The sequence below is a fragment of the Coturnix japonica genome, chromosome 25, assembly GCF_001577835.2.
Source record: "Coturnix japonica isolate 7356 chromosome 25, Coturnix japonica 2.1, whole genome shotgun sequence".
NCBI classification, from domain to species: domain Eukaryota; kingdom Metazoa; phylum Chordata; class Aves; order Galliformes; family Phasianidae; genus Coturnix; species Coturnix japonica.
Genome location: NC_029540.1, coordinates 993499 through 1015240, shown reverse-complemented (window position 1 = coordinate 1015240; position 21742 = coordinate 993499). Strand labels below are relative to the sequence as shown.

At 49.7% G+C, this 21742-nt stretch overlaps 7 protein-coding genes and 1 pseudogene across 7 annotated transcripts; 5 read left to right on the top strand and 3 right to left on the bottom strand.

Annotated features, from left to right (window-relative positions):
• The first annotated feature begins 156 nt into the window (after positions 1-156).
• On the top strand, positions 157-906 carry LOC107324380 (scale keratin-like). Its single transcript, XM_015884358.1, has 2 exons — positions 157-583; positions 680-906. Exons 1-2 carry the CDS (start codon positions 157-159, stop codon positions 904-906), a joined length of 654 nt encoding a protein of 217 aa, XP_015739844.1.
• A 1270-nt stretch (positions 907-2176) lies between these two features.
• LOC107324364 (scale keratin-like) lies at positions 2177-3115 on the bottom strand. The gene is made up of 2 exons (XM_015884337.2): positions 2976-3115; positions 2177-2774 (listed from the first exon to the last, which is right to left on the bottom strand). The coding sequence occupies exon 2, from the start codon at positions 2751-2753 to the stop codon at positions 2391-2393; it is 363 nt and encodes a 120-aa protein (XP_015739823.1). The 5' UTR covers positions 2754-2774; positions 2976-3115; the 3' UTR covers positions 2177-2390.
• Positions 3116-3662: 547 nt separating this feature from the next.
• On the top strand, positions 3663-4592 carry LOC107324464 (scale keratin-like). The gene is made up of 2 exons (XM_015884499.2): positions 3663-3779; positions 3889-4592. Exon 2 carries the CDS (start codon positions 3911-3913, stop codon positions 4271-4273), a length of 363 nt encoding a protein of 120 aa, XP_015739985.1. The 5' UTR covers positions 3663-3779; positions 3889-3910; the 3' UTR covers positions 4274-4592.
• On the top strand, positions 3894-12995 carry LOC107324466 (scale keratin-like). Its single transcript, XM_032449202.1, has 2 exons — positions 3894-3910; positions 12552-12995. The coding sequence occupies exon 2, from the start codon at positions 12552-12554 to the stop codon at positions 12912-12914; it is 363 nt and encodes a 120-aa protein (XP_032305093.1). The 5' UTR covers positions 3894-3910; the 3' UTR covers positions 12915-12995.
• Positions 6495-9261, top strand: LOC116654406 (annotated as a pseudogene).
• Positions 11013-11719, bottom strand: LOC107324465 (scale keratin-like). Its single transcript, XM_015884501.2, is given in 3 exon segments — positions 11013-11300; positions 11303-11433; positions 11543-11719. Coding segments are annotated over 2 exon segments (360 nt in total). The 5' UTR covers positions 11412-11433; positions 11543-11719; the 3' UTR covers positions 11013-11049.
• Positions 12996-15092: 2097 nt separating the features above from the next.
• Positions 15093-21730, bottom strand: LOC107324388 (scale keratin). The gene is made up of 2 exons (XM_015884368.2): positions 21316-21730; positions 15093-15947 (listed from the first exon to the last, which is right to left on the bottom strand). The coding sequence occupies exon 2, from the start codon at positions 15924-15926 to the stop codon at positions 15465-15467; it is 462 nt and encodes a 153-aa protein (XP_015739854.1). The 5' UTR covers positions 15927-15947; positions 21316-21730; the 3' UTR covers positions 15093-15464.
• Positions 18354-20623, top strand: LOC107324387 (scale keratin-like). The gene has a single exon (XM_032449201.1). It carries the CDS (start codon positions 19643-19645, stop codon positions 20141-20143), a length of 501 nt encoding a protein of 166 aa, XP_032305092.1. The 5' UTR covers positions 18354-19642; the 3' UTR covers positions 20144-20623.
• Positions 21731-21742: the final 12 nt, after the last annotated feature.

Here is a 21742-nt window from a genome sequence, read left to right as displayed (position 1 = left end):
TAGAGTCTGGGATGTGGTTGACATGACTACACGTAGGTTTGCTTTAGAAGAACAATTCTAGGGAGTGATAACATACATTAACCATAAAGCAAGTAGAGCCAGAATTAAATCCACTTTGTGCTGTGCATTGCAGACTCAACAACCAACCCAAGAAGGATGTCTGGCTGCATGGAATCCTGCAGACCCTACGGGGTGAGCTGCCCTCAGCCCATTGCCGAGAGCTACAACGAGCCATGTGTGCAGCAGTGCCCTGACTCCAGAGCAGTGATCTTGCCCCCACCGGTGGTGGTGACAGTCCCCGGCCCAGTGCTCACCTCTTTTCCTCAGGATAGCATTGTGGGATCATCAGGCCCAGTCGGACTGGGGGGCTCCTTCAGCTCCCAAAGCTCTGGGGGCTCTTTTGGTCTGGGAGGGTCTCGAGGTTATGGGAGCTCCTTTGGCTTGGGGGGTTCCCGGGGCTATGGGAGCTCTCTGGGCTATGGGGGCTCCTTTGGCTCAGGGGGCTATGGAGGATCCAGGGGCTATGGGAGCTCCTTTGGTCTGGGAGGCTATGGAGGATCCCGGGGCTATGGGAGCTCCTTTGGTCTGGGAGGCTATGGAGGATCCCGGTGCTATGGGGGTTCCTTTGGCTCGGGGGGCTATGGAGGATCCCGGGGCTATGGTAACTCCTTTGGCTCAGGGGGATATGGGGGATCCTGGGGCTATGGAGGCTCCCAGGGCTATGGGAGCTGCCTGGGTTATGGAGATGACATGAGCTACGGGGGTTCCCTGGGCTATGGGGGCCAGTATGGCTCCAGTGGCTTTGGCAGTTGTGGCAGGTCCTACAGCTCCTCCTGTGGCACTGGCTTCTTCCCTGGTGCCCAGCATTGGAGCAGATCTCGCCGTGGGAGCTGCGGATCTTTCTAAATCCACTGCCATCATGCCCAGAGCCAGCAACAGCCCTGAAGCAAGGACTGCAGCAGCTGGACATGGAGCAGGAGCTGAGGGGACCGGCAGCACCCATCAGCTGCCCCAGCATGGGGACAGGAGGATGCTGTGTGCCCAGTGTCCCACTTGCCTGTGCTACCATGTACCCTGGCTGCAGCTTTGGTGTCCCCTGCATCTTCCTGCCACCTCCACTGTCTCCTGGGTCCTAAATGGGGGCATTATACCCCCAGCGCAGTCCCTGCTTTGCCCATTTCCCCTCGGATCACCTTGAGTTTCTGTAATTGCCTGCTATGTTCTTGTGTCCCAATAAAGCCCTTTGGTGTTGCATATGAGCCTCACTGCTTTTCCTTTGTCCCTTGACCTGTTATTCTTCAGGCACAGAAGGTGAATTACTGTGATCTGTAGTTTATCCAGTCTCTAAATCTGACTTCTTTGCCTAAGCTTACCACTATATCTACTATCAGAACACGTTGTCTGTCATGATTCTTTGTCTAATCAACAAACTCTCAGCCACATGAAAGATCTCCATTTCCTCTCTCCACTTGAAATCTCTACCTGAGCTTAACAACACCCTCATTTAAATACTCTTGTAATTGTAAAATGCCTTCTGGGGCTTCCCGTGGGAACAAACAATTACTGCAGCTTTTCTCAAGCTTGTCAGGAACAAAGGAAATCAAAGCAGTTTAGAAACACTGACTAATGGTTTATGCAAGTGAGCTGTTTTGTTATAATGCAATGCACATGCTTAAGTTGTGTGTAATAGCATTAGGCTGAACAGGGAGGCTTATCACTCCTCTAATCAGAGCCAGGTTTGTAGCCTCAGGGATGGTCAGCCCCATCCCTGTCCTGCTTTCCCTTTTGTCTCAGCCAGGTAGTCTACCAATAAGTCTACTGATGTCTTCAGTACTGACCTGGAACATGCAATAAAAGCTTCCCATTATTTCAAGTGTCTTTATAGCTTTCCTAGCAACCAGGAGGGATGAGCTGATAAAGCTAAATTATACAGGGGTGAGATTCAAACCTTTGACAGGTGATGGTTTAAAAACAGGTCGTGACTGCTGCACTTTAAAGGAGAGACAGCAGCCTGGAAATCTATTAATGTCTTAAAGCAACTCATAAAACACAAAATGAGTGATGAAGGGTTTATTAGGGAAAATAACGGAATAGAAGAAAGTAAATCAAAGTATATAGAGAAAATCGTATGTGGCAAATGAGTAGAAAATATTTCGTCCAATAAAAAGTTATAAAGAAAACAAGGCAGATAATTTAACACAGAAGAGATTTAATGATAATAACAATGAAATAAAGCGTAATACAGGAACAGGCTGATGAAAGAGGAGTTAAAGACAAATATGCACAAAGGGAGACAAAACATATCAGAAAATAAATTCAAGGGAAGCACTGAATTTGAACACTCCGAATAAGCATGGCTTGTGCCAGGTAGAAGAGCCATGAGGATGGGTTTAGCAGGGCCCGCAGGTGTCCCAGAGCTTCCTGCTGTAGCGGGGCAAGGGGCAGGGGCTGCAGGCAGAAGTGTAGGGTCTGCCAAAGGTGCAGAGGCCCCCCGAGCCCTGAGTGGCCCCGGCGCCGTAGAGGCCCCCCAGCCCCAGGGAGCCCCCAAAGGCGGGTGCTCCGGAGGAGCCCACCACGGCTTGCTGGGGGAAGGAGCTGAGGATGGGGCCGGGGAAGGTGACGACGACGGGCGGTGGCTGGATGAAGGCCGTCGAGTCGGGGCACTGGCGCGCGCACAGCTCGTTGCAGCTCTCAGCGATGGGCTGGGGCACGGCCACGCTGGTTTTGGGTGGGCACAGGTCGTAGCAAGACATCTTGGGGTGAGAGAGATGAGCCTGCAGAGCAAAGACAGAAAGAGTAGAGCTGTGAGTGAGGAGATGCCCAGGCAGATCTTAGCCCAAGAACAGAGTCTGCTCTACACACAGCAGGACCAGAGCATCTGCAATTGATGCAGGGCCATAGTCTCCCCGCAGCACCCTGCTCTCCTGCCAGGCAGATCCACACAAGGACCAGCCAGAGGAGGCCCAGCCACTCACCCTTTTCCCAAGCTGAGCCAGGAAGCAGTGCTGGATGCTGGTGCTCACCCAGGGCACTGCTTTTATGGGGGCTGGTGAGCATGGGGAGGAGCTGGTTGTGATGGGGGCACGTGGCTCTCAGCAGCCAAACCCCAATCTGCCATGTGCATACCATGGGGCTGTTTTGCTGATGCTGTTTCTTTGGCAGCCCCCACCCGCTCTCTCAGCCCTTGCAATTACCCTGCTTGGATACTGGCCAGCCTTCTGCTAATGGGCAAATTAGGACTGCTGCCCTCTCATCCTCAGCCTGTGTAAGAGGGAAGAGAGCATGACACATGCTTGGTAGCAGTTCCATGCATGCCACAGCACTTCCCCAAGGGCTTGGTTTTGCTGTGTCCTCATGCCAGCTGTGCAGAGCATCAGGGAGGAGCAGGTGACAGCACTGGGCAATTGGAAGGATTGTCCCAGGCATCCTGCACAGCAGCGTTTGAGTGACAAATACATTGCAGTTGTTATCTGCAGAGAGGTGAGGTGATGAAACACCAAATCAAAGGTTCTTCTCTTGGACGCTGCCTGCTCAGCACCATGCATTTGCCCCACGAAGCATTAATTTGATGCAAGGTGGCAAAGGGGCCACTGCTGGTCCAACCAGGGGCTGCTGATTCAGGGAGGGCAGGGGCAGAGCAGCCTGACCTCAGCATCTGGGAGTGCAGCCTCTGCCCATTGGCCCAGCGGGTGATGAGCTGTGGGACAGCTTGTATAAAAGCTGGGTCTGCACTGAGCTCTCCCAAGCACTGCTCTGGCCTCCTCCTCCTTGGGAACAGGGTAAGTCTGAGAGCACTTCTCCTGCTGCTCCTGACCCAGGCCAGCTTCAGGCCCCTGTGCCTGGGCTGCTGCCATCGGCTGCTCTCTTACACTCTGTGCCCTGTTGCAGAGCTCCATCCCATCAGCCCAAGATGTCTTGCTACGACCTGTGCCCACCCAAAACCAGCGTGGCCGTGCCCCAGCCCATCGCTGAGAGCTGCAACGAGCTGTGCGCGCGCCAGTGCCCCGACTCGACGGCCTTCATCCAGCCACCGCCCGTCGTCGTCACCTTCCCCGGCCCCATCCTCAGCTCCTTCCCCCAGCAAGCCGTGGTGGGCTCCTCCGGAGCACCCGCCTTTGGGGGCTCCCTGGGGCTGGGGGGCCTCTACGGCGCCGGGGCCACTCAGGGCTCGGGGGGCCTCTGCACCTTTGGCAGACCCTACACTTCTGCCTGCAGCCCCTGCCCCTTGCCCCGCTACAGCAGGAAGCTCTGGGACACCTGCGGGCCCTGCTAAACCCAGGCCCTGTCCACAGCCAGCACCACCAGCATCACCTCATGCCTGAACTAATGGGCATGGGATGCTGCGAAGTGCTGAGCTGTGGCTGAGACCTGAACAGCTGGCAGCGTTGGCACCTTTGCTCTGCCGGGTTCTCCTGCCCATTCCTCTTCTTCCATGGACTACAACCTGAACCTGGCCTGACTTCCTCGCTTTACCCCATTCTCCCAATGACCTTTGAATAATAAAGTTTTCCTGCATTCACTAAAGCCTTCTCCCTCTCTTTGTTGTTGATTCAAAAAGTTAGAGGTGGTTTTGAGGCAGCTGGGCTTGGGCAAATCCTGCTGATGAGGATCCAAGGTTCCCCTTAGAATGGTGTGTGTGTTTGGAGTAGGGATGGAAGAGAGGTACTTTTGGAGGGGCTGTGGAGGGGACTGAGAGCAGGATGGTGCTGACCTCACTCCCTTGCCCATCCTCCTCAGTTTAGTAGTGGGACCAGCTCTGCCAAGTCTTGCTCTTCCATGATGTAGAAGCAGCACATGAGCTCTGGAGCAAAGCAGAGGGGAGGCTGGAGAGTGGTTGGTGGAAAATACTGCCTTTGATTAATGCACTGCCAGCTCCTGGCTGGAAAACAGCCTTACAAAAGCAGACATGGGTAGGGAGCCACAAAATTATTGCATAAGCTACTCATGTGCCCTGAGGTTATGACCATTGGGAATGTGGATGGCATCAGCCATAACCTGGAAGCCAGCTGTGCATGGATCCCTTGTCTCCCTCTTTCTGCTATCAGGTTGTGCTGACACCCATTCACAAGTCAGCCTGCTGGTCACATATGGATTAAACTCATCGGTGGTGTCAAAGTGGAGGTGATGGGACTGCAGGATAGATGGTGAACTCTTATTCTAGAATGGGCTGAATCACTACCTCCAAAACTATGAGCAGTGATGCCTTGTGGGGCTGAGTGGCATGAAGCTCTGAGACCAATGAGGTCAGTGATGTCTCTGGGTCAACTTTTCCTCTGAGGACTGAGTGAGTCACTTGTGATCATTGTGAGAAAGTCTGGATCAAGGCAAGGATTACTGCACTGAATGAAGTGGAGGAAGAGTATGGCCTGAAGAGTAGAAGATCCAGGTGACAGGAGCCCTGAAGTTAGGAGTTAACAATAAATATCTGCTGTTTAATAGAAGCATTTCTGACTGTATCCTCTCTTAATTGTTAGAAACTGAGTTCAGTGTTTTGCTATGTGAATCAGTGGGAAGTGAGGGAATGGCTTAAGGCAACATGAGGGGAATTTAAACTAGCAATGCTTATAGGAAAAATGTCTGCAATGAGAGGATGGACAAACACAGATGCTCTCCAGGGAAAGTTTGGTCAGTGTTCAGGAAGTGTTTGAATCTGTGTTGTCAGGTGTTGTAGCCTGTATCTTTAGGATGGATTTCCTACTAATTCAAGGCATCCAATAATTGTCTGTATGGGCTATTGGCAGCACAGCTTGAGCATGCATTGGGAGACAATGATTTCCACTAGTTCTCTCACAGCTCAGGCTGGCCCTTCATATGGGGCATGGAAATGATTCTGGTGAGGCTAAGGGAGAAGAGGAAGACCCTCAGCAGAGAGGATGACGGTTCTCAGATGCCCTGTGGCTCCATTTTCTGCTTATCAGGGAGCAGCCTACATTCAGACAGGGCTCATCAGATGGGCAGCAGCACAGTGTGAGTCAGAGCTGCCATGGCCAGAAGGTTTGACCCATGGAAATGCAGCCTGGATGAGCAGGGGCTGAGCACCTTTTCTGGGCCAGATGTGTGGACCATGCATGGGAGAAGGGAGCCAGTGTGCAGCCAGTGTGCCCAGGAAAAAAAGCCCAAGATTCAAATATTGGATGCAAGCTTATTTTATTGTAAAGACAGCAAAGGACAAACACCAGAGACGTAATTCAGTCCATGGCAGGATGGAGGTGCCTAGGGCTCCAGCAGAAGTGTTTCTTGAGGCATCTTCAAGGCAGTGGCCAGCACAGGGCACAGCTCAGGACCAAGAAAGACAAAGTAGGTATTACAGATCAGCACACAGGATGAGGAAGGAAGAGAAGAAGAGTCTTGTGCTTGGGTTTAGCAGGGCCCACAGGTGTTCCAGAGCTTCCTGCTGTAGCGGGGCAAGGGGCAGGGGCTGCAGGCAGAAGTGTAGGGTCTGCCAAAGGTGCAGAGGCCCCCCGAGCCCTGAGTGGCGCTTTTTGCTGGTCCTCATGCCAGCTGTGCAGAGCATCAGGGAGGAGCAGGTGACAGCACTGGGCAATTGGAAGGTTTGTCCCAGGCATCTTCCATGCCAGCGTCTGAGTGACAAACACACTGCAGTTGTTATCTGCAAAGGAGTGAGGTGATGAAACACCAATCAAAGGGCAAATCTCTCAGTCACTGCCTGCTCAGCACCACTCATTATGTCCATGAAGCAGGAAGAGTAGGGAAGGCAGTGAAGGGGCCTGTGCCTGTCCAGCCATGGGCTGCTGATTCAGGGAGGGCAGGGGCAGAGCAGCCTGACCTCAGCATCTGGGAGTGCAGCCTCTGCCCATGGCCAGCGGGGTGATGAGCTGTGGGACAGCTTGTATAAAAGCTGGGGTCTGCACTGAGCTCTCCAGCACTGCTCTGGCCTCCTCCTCCTTGGGAACAGGGTCAAGTCTGAGAGCACTTCTCTGCTGCTCCTGACCCAGGCCAGCTTCAGGCCCTGTGCCTGGGCTGCTGCCATCGGCTTGCTCTCTTACACTCTGGCCCTGTTGCAGAGCTCCATCCCATTCAGCCCAGATGTCTTGCTACGGACCTGTGCCCACCCAAAACCAGCGTGGCCGTGCCCCAGCCCATCGCTGAGAGCTGCAACGAGCTGTGGCGCGCGCCAGTGCCCCGACTCGACGGCCTTCATTCCAGCCACCGCCCGGTTCGTCGTCACCTTCCCCGGCCCCATCCTCAGCTCCTTCCCCAGCAAGCCGTGGTGGGCTCCTCCGGAGCACCCGCCTTGGGGCTCCCTGGGGCTGGTGGGGCCTCTACGGCGCCGGGGNCGCGCACAGCTCGTTGCAGCTCTCAGCGATGGGCTGGGGCACGGCCACGCTGGTTTTGGGTGGGCACAGGTCGTAGCAAGACATCTTGGGGTGAGAGAGATGAGCCTGCAGTGCAAAGACAGAAAGAGTAGAGCTGTGAGTGAGGAGATGCCCAGGCAGAGCTAAGCCCAAGAACAGAGTCTGCTCTACACACAGCAGGACCAGAGCATCTGCAATTGATGCAGGGCCATAGTCTCCCCGCAGCACCCTGCTCTCCTGCCAGGCAGATCCACACAAGGACCAGCCAGAGGAGGCCCAGCCACTCACCCTTTTCCCAAGCTGAGCCAGGAAGCAGTGCTGGATGCTGGTGCTCACCCAGGGCGCTGCTTTTATGGGGGCTGGAGAGCATGGGGAGGAGCTGGTTGTGATGGGGGCACGTGGCTCTCAGCAGCCAAACCCCAATCTGCCATGTGCATACCATGGGGCTGTTCTGCTGATGCTGTTTCCTTGGCAGCCCCCACCCGCTGTTTCAGCCCTTGCAATTGTCCTGCTTGGATAATGGCCAGCCTTCTGCTAATGGGCAAATTAGGACTGCTGCCCTCTCATCCTCAGCCTGTGTAAGAGGGAAGAGAGCATGACACATGCTTGGTAGCAGTTCCATGCATGCCACAGCACTTCCCCAAGGGCTTGGTTTTGCTGTGTCCTCATGCCAGCTGTGCAGAGCATCAGGGAGGAGCAGGTGACAGCACTGGGCAATTGGAAGGTTTGTCCCAGGCATCTTCCATGCCAGCGTCTGAGTGACAAACACACACGCAGTGTCAATATCGGGTGCAATAGCGAAGTGAGGGTGATCGTAAACACCTAAATACACAAGGCAAATCTCTGCATCACTGGCCTTTGCTTCAGCACCGTACTTTCTATTATTGTCTCATGAAGCAGCGCGAATGATGTAGGGAGGAGGAGCAGTGAAGGGGCCTGTGCCTGTCCAGCCATGGGCTGCTGATTCAGGGAGGGCCAGTGGAGGGCAGACTCAGCCTGACCTCAGCATCTTGAGGCGTAGTGTCGAGCTCTGCGCTTATTGGCTTGATCCAGTGAAGATGAATAAGCATGTGGGAGTCAGCTCGTGAGAGAGAAGCTGGGTCTGGCAACTCGAGCATCTCCAGAGTCTCACTCTGAGCATTCTGGCTCAATCCTCCTCCCTCTTGGGATATAGGGTAAGGTTGATAAGTAGCACTCTACCTGCTGCTCCTGACTCCAGGCCAGCTTGCCAAGTGCCCCTTGTGACTGGGCACTGCTAGGTCCAAATCGCTAGCTCATCATTACACTCTGAGTGCCCCGGTTGGCAGTAGACTCCATCCACCAAGGTCTTATGTCGCCCAAGATTGTCTATGCTAACGGACCTGTTGCCCACGCCAAGAACCCAGCGGTGGCGTAGCCCGCAGCCACATCGCTGAGAGCGTGCGAATTCGAGCTGGTGCGCCGAGCCCGCCAAGTGCCGATGGGCCGACATCGAGCGGGCCTTTCATGAGACAGGACCCGGCCAAGCGTAGCCGGCGTCGTACAACGTTTCCCCGGCACAACCAGCGCCCGACTCCGCGTGCCGCGCCCAAAAGCCGTGGTGGGCTCCTCCGGAGCAACCCGCCTTTGGGGGCTCCCTGGGGCTGGGCAGGGCCCTATCGGCGCCGGGGGGCCACTGCAGGGCTTACGGGGGGCCTCTGCACCTTTGGCAGACCCTACACTTCTGCCTGCAGCCCCTGCCCCTTGCCCCGCTACAGCAGGAAGCTCTGGAACACCTGTGGGCCCTGCTAAACCCAAGCACAAGACTCTTCTTCTCTTCCTTCCTCATCCTGTGTGCTGATCTGTAATACCTACTTTGTCTTTCTTGGTCCTGAGCTGTGCCCTGTGCTGGCCACTGCCTTGATGATGCCTCAAGAAGCACTTCTGGAGCCCTAGGCACCTCCATCCTGCCTACGACTGAATTACGTCTCTGGTGTTTGTCCTTTGCTGTCTTTACAATAAAATAAGCTTGCATCCAATATTTGAATCTTGGGCTTTTTTTCCTGGGCACACTGGCTGCACACTGGCTCCCTTCTCCCATGCATGGTCCACACATCTGGCCCAGAAAAGGCTTTCAACCCCCATCTGAACCAGACAGTATTTCCATGGGTCAAACCTTCTGGCCATGGCAGCTCTGACTCACACTGTGCTGCTGCCCATCTGATGAGCCCTGTCTGAATGTAGGCTGCTCCCTGATAAGCAGAAAATGGAGCCACAGGGCATCTGAGAACCGTCATCCTCTCTGCTGAGGGTCTTCCCCAGCTCCCATGTCTTCAGAAATATCCCCTCCATGTCAATTTGAAGGCACAGATTATGTTGTGAGGGAACTTCTAGAAAACCATCCACTCAATTTGTGTCCTCAAGCTGTGCCACTCCAGCCCCTACAGACAATCACTGGGTATCATGAATTAGAAGGGAATCCATCCTGAAGATAAAGTCTCCAACACCTGACACCACTTTCATCCTGAACATTCACATGGAGAGCACCTGTGCTTGTCCATCCTCTCATTGCATAGATTCTTTTTAAGAACTCAGATAGCTGAAATTCCCCTCATGTTGCCTTAAGCCATTCCCTCACTTCCCACTGATTCACATAGCAAAACACTGAACTCAATTTCGAACAATTAAGAGAGGATACAGTCAGAAATGCTTCTATTAAACAGCAGATATTTCTCGTCTCCTCTTCTAACTTTGTGTTAAAGTTTATGTCACCTGGATCTTCTACTCTTCAGGCCATACTCTTCCTCCACTTCATTCAGTGCAGTAATCCTTGCCTTGATCCAGACTTTCTCACAATGATCACAAGTGACTTAGTGAAAAAGATGACCCAAAGACATCATTAAACACAGAGCGATCAGACCTTCATGCCACCCAGCCCAAGCTCACTGATCCTGTTTCAGATCTAGTGATTTACACCAGTCTAGAACAAGTGGTCAGCTATCCCACAGACACAGCACCCCTACTTTGATACTACTTATTTAATCTTCATGCCACCAGCAAACTGAGTTGTGAATCAATGCCAGCTCACTTTGACACCAAAAAGATCAAAACAGCTGATCCATGCACAGCTGGCTTCCAGGTTATGGCTGATGCCATCCACATTCCCAATGGTCACAGCCTCAAGTCATATGGCAGGCTGATGCTCAATTCAGATACCACCTGACCATGTCGCTTTCAGTAAGGCTGTTTTCCAGCCAGGAGCTGGCAGTGCATTAATCAAAGGCAGTATTTTCCACCAACCACTCTCCAGCCTCCCCTCATCTTTGCTCCAGAGCTCAAGCAGTGCTTCTGCAGTTCTCAGTCCATTCCACACCCCCTGCAGCCCCAACAAATGGCTGTCTCTGCCATATAAACTCCCCACAACCTGTTGTTCTAAGAGGAACCTTTGATTTCTCATCATCAGCCTTTCTACCTCCCCAGCTGCCACACAAATAGCTGGCTTTTTTTCTGATAAAACAAGAGGGAAAATCGAAAATTTGATGAAGGAAAACTTTATTGATGCCAGAAGGCCTAAAGAATGAAATAGAGTGTTAAAGGCGGGCCATGAAAGAAGATGAAGGCCATGGAGGAAATAAATTGGGCAGGAGGTGCCATCATTGCCAGCAGCCCAGACCTCAGCTGGGTCTAGAGATGCTCAGCACTCTGCAGCACCCTGTGCCCAGAGGTTCAGGCATGAGGTGATGCTGGTGATGCTGGCTGTGGACAGGGCTTGGGTTTAGCAGGGCCCGCAGGTGTCCCAGAGCTTCCTGCTGTAGCGGGGCAAGGGGCAGGGGCTGCAGGCTGAAGTGTAGGGTCTGTCAAAGGTGCAGAGGCCCCCCGAGCCCTGAGTGGCCCCGGCGCCGTAGAGGCCCCCCAGCCCCAGGGAGCCCCCAAAGGCGGGTGCTCCGGAGAGCCCACCACAGGCTTGCTGGGGGAAGGAGCTGAGGATGGGGCCGGGGAAGGTGACGACGACGGGCGGTGGCTGATGAAGGCCGTCGAGTCGGGGCACTGGCGCGCGCACAGCTCGTTGCAGCTCTCAGCGATGGGCTGGGGCACGGCCACGCTGGTTTTGGGTGGGCACAGGTCGTAGCAAGACATCTTGGGCTGATGGGATGGAGCTCTGCAACAGGGCACAGAGTGTAAGAGAGCAGCCGATGGCAGCAGCCCAGGCACAGGGGCCTGAAGCTGGCCTGGGTCAGGAGCAGCAGGAGAAGTGCTCTCAGACTTACCCTGTTCCCAAGGAGGAGGAGGCCAGAGCAGTGCTTGGGAGAGCTCAGTGCAGACCCAGCTTTTATACAAGCTGTCCCACAGCTCATCACCCGCTGGGCCAATGGGCAGAGGCTGCACTCCCAGATGCTGAGGTCAGGCTGCTCTGCCCCTGCCCTCCCTGAATCAGCAGCCCCTGGTTGGACCCAGCAGTGGCCCCTTTGCCACCTTGCATCAAAATTAATGCTTCGTGGGGCAAATGCATGGTGCTGAGCAGGCAGCGTCCAAAGAGAAGAACCTTTGATTTGGTGTTTCATCACCATGACTGTCTAGAGATAACAACTGCAGTGTGTTCATCATTCAGACACTGGCATTCAGGAAGAATGGGAAAGGCCTCCTCCCTGCCCAGTGCCAAAGCCAAGTTCCTGGTACTCCATACAACTGGCACGAAGCCACAGCAAAACCAGCCCCCTGGGGAAGAGCTGTGGCATGCATGGACACTGGCATTCAGGCTTTGTCACACTTCTTACACAGGCTGAGGATGAGAAGCCTAATTTGCCCATTAGCAGAGGGCTGGCCAGTGTCCAAGCAGGGTAATTGCAGGGGTTGAGAGAGCGGGTGGGGGCTGCCAGAGAAATGGTATCAGCAAAACAGCCCGATGTAATGCAGGAAGAGATTGGGGTTTGGCTGCTGAGAGCCACGTGCCCCCATCACAACCAGCTCCTCCCCATGCTCACCAGCCCCCATAAAAGCAGTGCCCTGGGTGAGCACCAGCATCCAGCACTGCTTCCTGGCTCAGCTTGGGAAAAGGGTGAGTGGCTGGGCCTCCTCTGGAATGAGCTGCTGTGGGGCTCCCAGACAGGAGAGCAGGATACTGGGGGGTGGCTTGGGCCTTACAGCAGTGACAGAGACTCCAGCCATGCTGTATGCATGGTAGCTTCATGTCATGGGCTAAGATCTGCCTGGGCATCTCCTCATTCACAGCTCTATGCTTTCTGTCTTTGCTCTGCAGGCTCATCTCTCTACCCCAAGATGTCTTGCTACGACCTGTGCCCACCCAAAACCAGCGTGGCCGTGCCCCAGCCCATCGCTGAGAGCTGCAACGAGCTGTGCGCGCGCCAGTGCCCCGACTCGACGGCCTTCATCCAGCCACCGCCCGTCGTCGTCACCTTCCCCGGCCCCATCCTCAGCTCCTTCCCCCAGCAAGCCGTGGTGGGCTCCTCCGGAGCACCCGCCTTTGGGGGCTCCCTGGGGCTGGGGGGCCTCTACGGCGCCGGGGCCACTCAGGGCTCGGGGGGCCTCTGCACCTTTGGCAGACCCTACACTTCTGCCTGCAGCCCCTGCCCCTTGCCCCGCTACAGCAGGAAGCTCTGGGACACCTGCGGGCCCTGCTAAACCCAGACCTTGATCTCCTCCTCCTTCCTCCTTCTGTACATTGATGTGTGATGCCAACATTGTCCTGCAATGTCCTTTCTGGGCCTTGTGCTGGCTGTTGTCTTGGAGAAACCTGAAGAAGCACTTCTGATGCTCCAGGCTTCTCCTGCCTGCTTGGGCCTCGTACACATCTCTGTGTTTGTTGTGTCCTTTCCTGCCTTTATGATTAAACAAGATTGCATCCAGCACTCCAGTATTTGTCTTTTGTTTTCAGAAAGCACTGTGGGCTCTAGAGCTCCCTTCGGTTGCACATGGCCAACTCATTTGAGCAGGATAGTCTCTCAGCTTCCTTCTGAGCCAGGCTGTGTTTTCTTGGGTTAGAGCCCCTGACTATGGCAGCTCTGACTCACACAGCACCATGACACATTAGGAGATGCCTTGTCAGAATGCAAAGCTGCTCCCCTATCCTCTGTGACTTACATCCCCATACCTCCTGCAGATTTCCAGTCTCCCTATTTTGAGCACTGCCTTCAGTTCCTCTCTTCCTTTCTTTTTGCCTGTATTACTCCAGAATCTTTTCTCCCTAGTCAGCAGGTGCATGGCTTTTTGCTTTGTTAGTGAACAGAAATCATCCCTTTGCTGTCACTCCCATCTATTAAACTATCTCGCTTTTCCAGTCCCAAAGTTTGATTCCCTCCCCTTTAATGCCAATCAGCTTTGTTCTAACTGCATGTTAATTGGAACGCTTCTATATGACAGACCAGTGCCATTAATGCATACACATAAGGGGAGTTTTTCCAAGCCTAAGCCTTAAGTAATAAACCAGTAACCACTATCCATTCCTTTAATTCTCAAATGATATTAAACACAGACTGAAAGAATATTGTTACATACTGTTTTGCAACCAGACATGACCTCATCATGAACAAGCAAGCAGCTCAAATCAAGCTAGCAATCGTGTTAATTGGGTGCTAATAGCTCTCACCAATCTTGTTATCTTGGGCTTGGCAGTTGCTGTCTAACACAATATGCATCTGGTTTTAGCTGGCTTGCAGCCTGCCTGGCACTCTCAGCAAATCCATTGAACATTTGGTAGGAGAAGCTCTTGTGTTTAGCACCTAAATACCTTTTAGAGATGGGCATGAGAATGGGGATCCCAGTGTTGAATGGGAGAGAAACAAAAGAAATAGGTGAGGAATCAGGGTTTTGCTCAACTCAAGAGTTACCTGATCCAAAGAGATGCAGGTTGGTGTAGCATAAAGTTGGATGCTAGTTGTTTAGCTCCAGGGAAACCAGCACAGTAATGCCCTTACCTTAAGATGTGTGAGACTACAAGGCAGCAGTAGGAATGGAAAGACATCTCCTTTCTGGCTGCTTGGGTTGCTTGCCCATTTGTGGGTCCCCTGGTGGAGATCCACATTTTCATCTGAGTCCTGCAGACTTTGCACAGTCTCAGCTTCCTACAGACCCTCAACAAAATATGCTGTATTGCCATCTTAAAATAAAAAAAAGATGTGCTATACAATAGTCAGGCTACTTTTAATTTCAACTCATTGCTACTTTCAGCATAGGGCCATCTGACATACCCACATACTTGGGGGATAGTGAAATGACCAATTAAACTCACACATTCACTTTTACATTGAAAGTGCCTGTGAAGTAATCCCTAAAGCAGCTGTAAAGCAGTACTTTCCTTCTTCACTCAGCTGATGGGCTTGGCCTAAACTTCCTTGAGGCAACAATTAGCTCAGCAGTGAAGAGGCGATGCTTGATCACTTCTCATCAGCTATCTATCTTAGAAGTCATCTCCCATTTATCTTCCTCCTATTGTTCTTTTTCTGAGCGTAATTTGAGAGAACCCCAAGCCAGGTTTATCGCTTTATATGCAAACACGGTGATATTTTCTAGTAACTTACACAAGATTTAAAAACAAAAAGAACACCAGCAATAAACTCAAACCAAATATTGGAAGCTTGATAGTTGGAATAATTAGAGATGCAAGATAATTCCATCTCAGTAGCAAAGGTAAATAGCTTCCTTCACTGCAGGACTATGTAAGAGCTACCAAGAGCTCTATCACAAGGCAGCTCATCCAGGAATGTCAGTGGGCTGAGAACCTGCCCTGAACTGAGTGGAAGGCACAGAAAGGGACACACACACCCCTATTGGGACTGCAAAGGAAAACTAGAGAGTCAAACAGTAGATACAGGCTTGTTTTATTGTATAGGCAGTAAAGGACACAACAGCAGGAATGCAACAGGCTCTGGTGGGAAGGAGTCCCATAGGGCTTCAGGAAAGGTGTTTCTTCGGGTTTTTCCCAGGCAGTGGCCAGAGCAGGGCCCAGAAATGACCTCTGGGGACATGGATGGAGTTGAACATGCCTGGCCACCGACAGGGCACAGAAGAGATGAAAGAAAAAATTAGAAATGGGATTGAAGGAGCTATTCTGACTCCACAGCATTAAGAAGAAATTGCTGATGCTCTGCCCCTTATTCAGGAACTCAGATGAGGATCGGGATAGTACTGCCCATTTGCTGGTTTGCTCCTGTGCAGGGAATAGTCCTACATGGCTTAGCAGGGCCCACAGCTGCCACGGCGGTACCTGTTGTACCGATAGGAGTAAGGGCTGCAATAGCCAGAACCATAGGATCTACCATAGCCATACAGACCCCCATAGCCCAGGGAGGAACCTCCATAGCCACACAGGCCCCCATAGCCCAGGGAGGAGCCTCCATAGCCATACAGACCNCCCCCATAGCCCAGGGAGGAGCCTCCATAGCCATACAGACCCCCGTAGCCCAGGGAGGAGCCCCCAAAGCCCCCAAAGACAGGTGCTCCCGAGGATCCCACAACTGAATCCTGGGGGAAAGAGCTGAGGATGGGTCCAGGGAAGGTGACAACAACAGGAGGTGGCTGGATCACAGTTGTGGAGTCAGGGCACTGCCGGACGCATGGCTCATTCCCGCTGTTAGCGATGGGCTGGGGGCGGCTGATGCCTCCAATGTTGGTGGGGCACAGGTCATAGCAGGACATCTTGTAGGAATGGAGGTCAATCTGTGTAATACCAGGTTGACTGTATTAAGCACAAGGCATTATTTGCATAACTATAATCACTACAAAGTCCTCTACCTTTCTTTCAAATAGTCCTTTGAAGCACACTAATTCCTCCATATGCATTAGAATTGAAAAAATTAAAGCAGCAAAACTATTTGGTGAGATGCTTTGGTGAGTCATTGGATCAGCACAGGGCTTGGATTCCCCAAGAACCCAGTGTGGTGTTACATATGATTTCATGACTCGAGCTCATCTTTGCTACTGATCTTCTATGTGCTGAGCCTTATAGAGTAGGATTATAAGTCACTGACTATTCAGATTTGCTCAGTAACTTGTTTGATGAGACCATGCCAATGGAATTGCAAAGACTATTGTCCCCCTTTTCTAAACACTGGATCATGGCAAAGATATTTATGACCAGTTTGACAAAAGAGCTTAGAGCTCCATATTAAAATGCCTTGTAGCTGATCTCCCCTCCAAATGATTCACTCCCATCAGCACCAAAAAACAGCTCTTCACTGGTTACCTCCTTAAGTTCTCTGCATGATTCCTTATTGTTAATAAAAACCCCTCTCAATTCCTTTGTGTTTTTCCTCTAAACCAGTGCCTAATCTCTGGTAGCATTCATGAACTCATATCTTGAGTTCATTTTAAAGCAACTTGAGTGATCTGGAATAGAACAAATCAGACATAATGGAAGGTCCCCTTTTAAATGGAAACCTTTGCCATAAACCATATAGATTTAATTCTATAAAATCTCTTCCAAAATTATCTTCTTTATTATCCTGGGTTACTGAAGGTGAAAAAGAGCAACAAGTATTGAACTTGTCACATAATTTGTTCAACTGTTGGAAGTAAACTGATAATCAACTCTTTATGCCCTATCAAGAAACTTTTGGTTGGCTTAGAAATTAAATTCCAGCCCTGAATATGGTTGTGCGTAACCCTTTGAATCATTCCCATAGAGTTTTCACCTAAAATTTTACTCATTAGTTCTAATTAGAGACCATCCAACATTAAATCACATAGAAAAGAGGTACTATAGTAGCCACAAAGAGCAAATTCAAACTTACCCAAGTTCACCAAGAAGAGCAAATGAAGAGATGAGGTTGGAAGAGCCCTGAGTAGAGAGTGCTTTTATACAGCACAGACTGCCTGAGGGGTGAGAGGCTGGTTTTGTGAACATTAAGTTAATTAGCTGACACAACGCATTTTTTTGGTATTGATACCTCCATAAAGTGATGAAATTCTCTTGCTTTCTGCTTTTGCTTATTGCTCGATTCTGGTTTTCATGCAACAGAACACATTGCATCACGCAAGGGTCTTTGATCTGGAACAGTGATGGGTGAAATGAGCACATCTTTCATCCTAAAATATGATTCATGAAACTAATATCAGTTTTCTGTCCTCTTTGGAGTTGCACCATGTAGTAAGCTGCTTATACATAGTTAATGCTTCTTGTGCTGTGTCATACAATGATGATATTTTATCACAAATAACCTGCTGAGAGTTCTAAGTACCTTACATAAGGCTACCTTGAACAGATGACTTTTGGGTGTTAAAACTTAAATCAAAGACCATTCACAGTTGTTAAAGGGTTTCTGCCACTCTTTCACTTGTATTGCCAGTAGGTAAAAACATCACTTTTAAGATATCAACGTCTGAAGTGTCATTGAAGTGACACTAAGCAGACAGATTCCCAGTGAATATCAAAAATACACATTCAGATACTCAAAACACTCAGCTTAGTTTATTCTATGAGTGTGAAAAGGTACATTTTCCTGAGATTCAGTTAATTTCGAGCTTGCTTGATCTTGCATCAAAAATAATGATTGACAGCATCTCTCAGCAGAAAGCAATTATGAGTTGGGAAGCCACGGGGAAAAGAAAATAGTGGCTTTTGCTGAGGTTTCTTTCTTTACGGCTTTATTTTAATACCATATCATTATGATGGTTATCGTAATCATCATAATTATCAACCTAGTAATCTTCATATCACATATTGTTTCTAAATTATGAGCTTTGCCAGCTCCGGAGATTTCCTGTACTGTAATACTGAGAACTGCCCCCAAGTTTTATGAGGGCATTCCAATGGACTTTTTAATACCTTGCAAACAATCATTACCACTTTGTGTGCACTGCGTCAGTATTACACTGAAAACCCAGATGCAAACACTTCCCTATTATGTGAGATTATCACATTAAAATACAGAGGTTAAGGTCATTTGGGTCTTCAAAGTAATCAGTTTGTGGCTTATAACATTTCTTGGAACTTGGACTTTCTATTTGAAATCTCATTTCCATTTTACATTTGTCCATAAGGAGTAATTTGGACGTGCTAACATTTAGCAATAAGATGACAAGCAATGGTATGATAGTCACTGCCTTCATATCACATCACAGTAATATAAAGGAATGTCAAGTTTGATGGAAAAAGCCTCAAAACTCCATTTCCAGAGAGGTTTGTGATTACCAGTTGAAGTATTCCTCTGTTCCCAATAGGGAAAGGCAACTGGTAGAGAACTCTCCAAAAGACGCTCCTTATTTCCTGATCATTGCACTTGCCCTGTGATGCATGTTTGGAGTTAGAAGCATTAAGCTTGCAAAAAACCTCCAAGCCTTCATTGGAGCTCCTAAATAAATTTAATTTTCTCTACAGGTAAACCATCTGCTCAACTGATTACACTAGAAGATGCTGTGAATGGATAAATAGAAATTACTGCCCTCCCGTCATCTTAATCATGTACGACTCTGAAATAACTTGAGTCAGCTTGCTTGATCCCTTGAAGACCAATGAAACAAGAAAAAACTCCTGGAGATGATGGAGAGGTGGTGGAGCGTGCATGTCACGCTATGTGTGGGTTTGAAGTGCCTGCAATATGCAAACAAATAAAGCAAAAACAATTTCAGCACAGAAAGGAACTGCGTGTCCCACAGTTTGGGGTTGGTACCTAATTATGAACTCAAGCACGGGATGCCTAACACCCCCCCAGGCAATGGAAGGAGTTGTATAAAAGCTCGCTCTCCTTGAGGTCCTTCTATCCACTTCTCTCTCCTCACTCGCCTTCGTGAACTGGGTAAGTCAGATTTCTTTCAAGCTGCAGAGATTAACTTGTCACAGACCCTTGGTTTGAACTTAGAATCAAGCACTCTTTATATCTGTAGACTGAGGCTGTTCTGTGATTGATTGTTTATGAAAATAATGTTTATTTTATTCCATTTACATGGGAGCCCTCATGAAGCCAGGCTCCAGAAAACAACTCTGAGGGTATTTCAAGCAGTTCTGATTTCCAAGGCTTCTAACATCTTTATGCTGAAATGGATTCCCTTGACTATCTATGACTCTACATACTATTTTAAGATAAAGAATAGTTCATATACATAGGCAGAATGTTGGCAGTGTTCAACAGAGTTCTATACTACAGAGTTTGTAGCAAACAAGTAGATCCCAACTAGTACTATAAGACTGAAATTAACTGCAAACAACAAAAAATCACTTTTGAAAAGCACAGGAATTTGACACATTAAGGATAAGACTGTTCTTCAAACTACAGTGCAAAGAAAGGATAGTAATAGCATGCACACTTCCCAGGTTTGTTACTGCTGGACTGCTTCATTGCAATCTAGTTTCTCCATATTACTTTAATGCTAATATAAAGGTCTGTGTTTTGCAGATTAACCTCCATTCCTACAAGATGTCCTGCTATGACCTGTACCCCACCAACATTGGTGGCATCAGCCGCCCCCAGCCCATTGCTAACAGTGGGAATGAGCCATGCGTCCGGCAGTGCCCTGACTCCACAACTGTGATCCAGCCACCTCCTGTTGTTGTCACCTTCCCTGGACCCATCCTCAGCAACTTCCCCCAGGATTCAGTTGTGGGATCCTCAGGAGCACCCGTCTTTGGGGGCTTTGGGGGCTCCTCCCTGGGCTACGGGGGTCTGTATGGCCAAGGAGGCTCCTCCCTGGGCTATGGGGGTCTGTATGGCTATGGAGGCTCCTCCCTGGGCTATGGGGGTCTGTATGGCTATGGNGGAGGCTCCTCCCTGGGCTATGGGGGTCTGTATGGCTATGGAGGCTCCTCCCTGGGCTATGGGGGTCTGTATGGCTATGGTAGATCCTATGGTTCTGGCTATTGCAGCCCTTACTCCTACCGGTACAACAGGTACCGCCGTGGCAGCTGTGGGCCCTGCTAAGCCATGTATGAATATTCCCCTCGTGGAGAAGAATCAACAGATGAGATGCAATTGGTTCCCAACTGAAGAGCTCCATGTTGCTCTGAATCAAGACCATTGAGCTGTTTCCCTTCACCCCCTATCAACTTTCTCCTACAAATTCTGCTTTCAGTTTCCAATATAATGCTTCTCCCTTCATGTTTCCATCATACCTTGGGTAAATGTATGAAAACTGCAGATATTATTCCTGGTTGTTTAGATAAACTAAAGCATGGGGAGGAAAATGAATCATGTGAATGTATCCCTTGCTGAAGACCAGTGCCTTATTGTCTTGGAGACTCTGAATATGTATTAATTTCTCAGCACCATTAAAAGTTTACTGCATCAAACTTGCAAATTTCTGGTGTTCTTCTCTCATATTTCTATCCTATTTATTTGTTTATTAAGAAGTCTGCAACACTGAACATCTACATCACATAGATGAAAGCCCCAAAAGTAAATCATAAAAGAAAGACATACATTTTGAGTCTACAAAAGCAGAGTTCAAGCCCTGAGAACAAAAGGAACGATTGCTCTGCTCTCCCCATAATCCAGATACACATATAAAGATCTTGAATGGAAACAACATCCCAGAAAGGTTAAGGGTGGTTTACCCACCAATTACAGATTAATAGCACTAAAGAAATGAAAATATAGATTCATGACTTTAAATACTTTCCCAACCATTTAGAATCCACTGTTAATTTCACAGAATATCCCAAGTTGGAAGGGACCTATAGGGATCATTGAGTCCAGCTTATGGCAGTTGGGCTGATTTCATCCAGTTGAGTCATTGAGTTTCAGGTATTCACTCCACTATTCAGACACCATCTTTGGGACAGACCTTAGTGAAAACTGACTTAATTTCCTGTCAAACCCTTCAAGAACAAATATTCTCCAGTCAGCTTAATGCAAATTTTATACTCAGGGTGTGATTAACAGCCTGTGTAAACAGGAAATACAAGACATTGATGGAGGCAAGAAAAACACAAAAGAACTCCACTGTTTTGATTCATCACTATTAGGAAAACCAACAGAAACAACCAGACCTCCATAAACACATCCCCCCAACACAGAGCTTCTCAGTTCCTCCTACATAGGAACACCTTCCAACTAAAGCCCATGCTTCTATCCCCTTTATATTACAGACCAACCTTCCAGATCCTCCTGGCTTTCTGGCTTCTCCCATCCACAAAAGAACCACACTCCTATGAAGATCCCTTCTTGTTGCAGCTTTTCCCTTTCAACAACCCCCAGCATCCCTCTCAACCTCCTTAAATGCCTTCCTTCCCACCTGAGGGCCTCAGCTGTGGCTCATTTCCCCGTAATCTGCTCATCTGAGCCATTGGCTCTTCTATTGTGATCAGGGAAGAACACCAAGTGGCTCATTAGGAAAGGGATGTTTAGTGTGTTTGTTTTCTAAACATTCTATTATTCTTCCACCACCAGACCAGCTGGGAAGGGAAAATTCCTGCTCACAGATGTGAGCTTAGGGCAGCAAAGTGTGTCAGTGTTCACTGATGGTTTGCTTCAAGTCTTTCTAAAGCTTATCCTACATAAGGATTTATCTTTCTTTCTTCA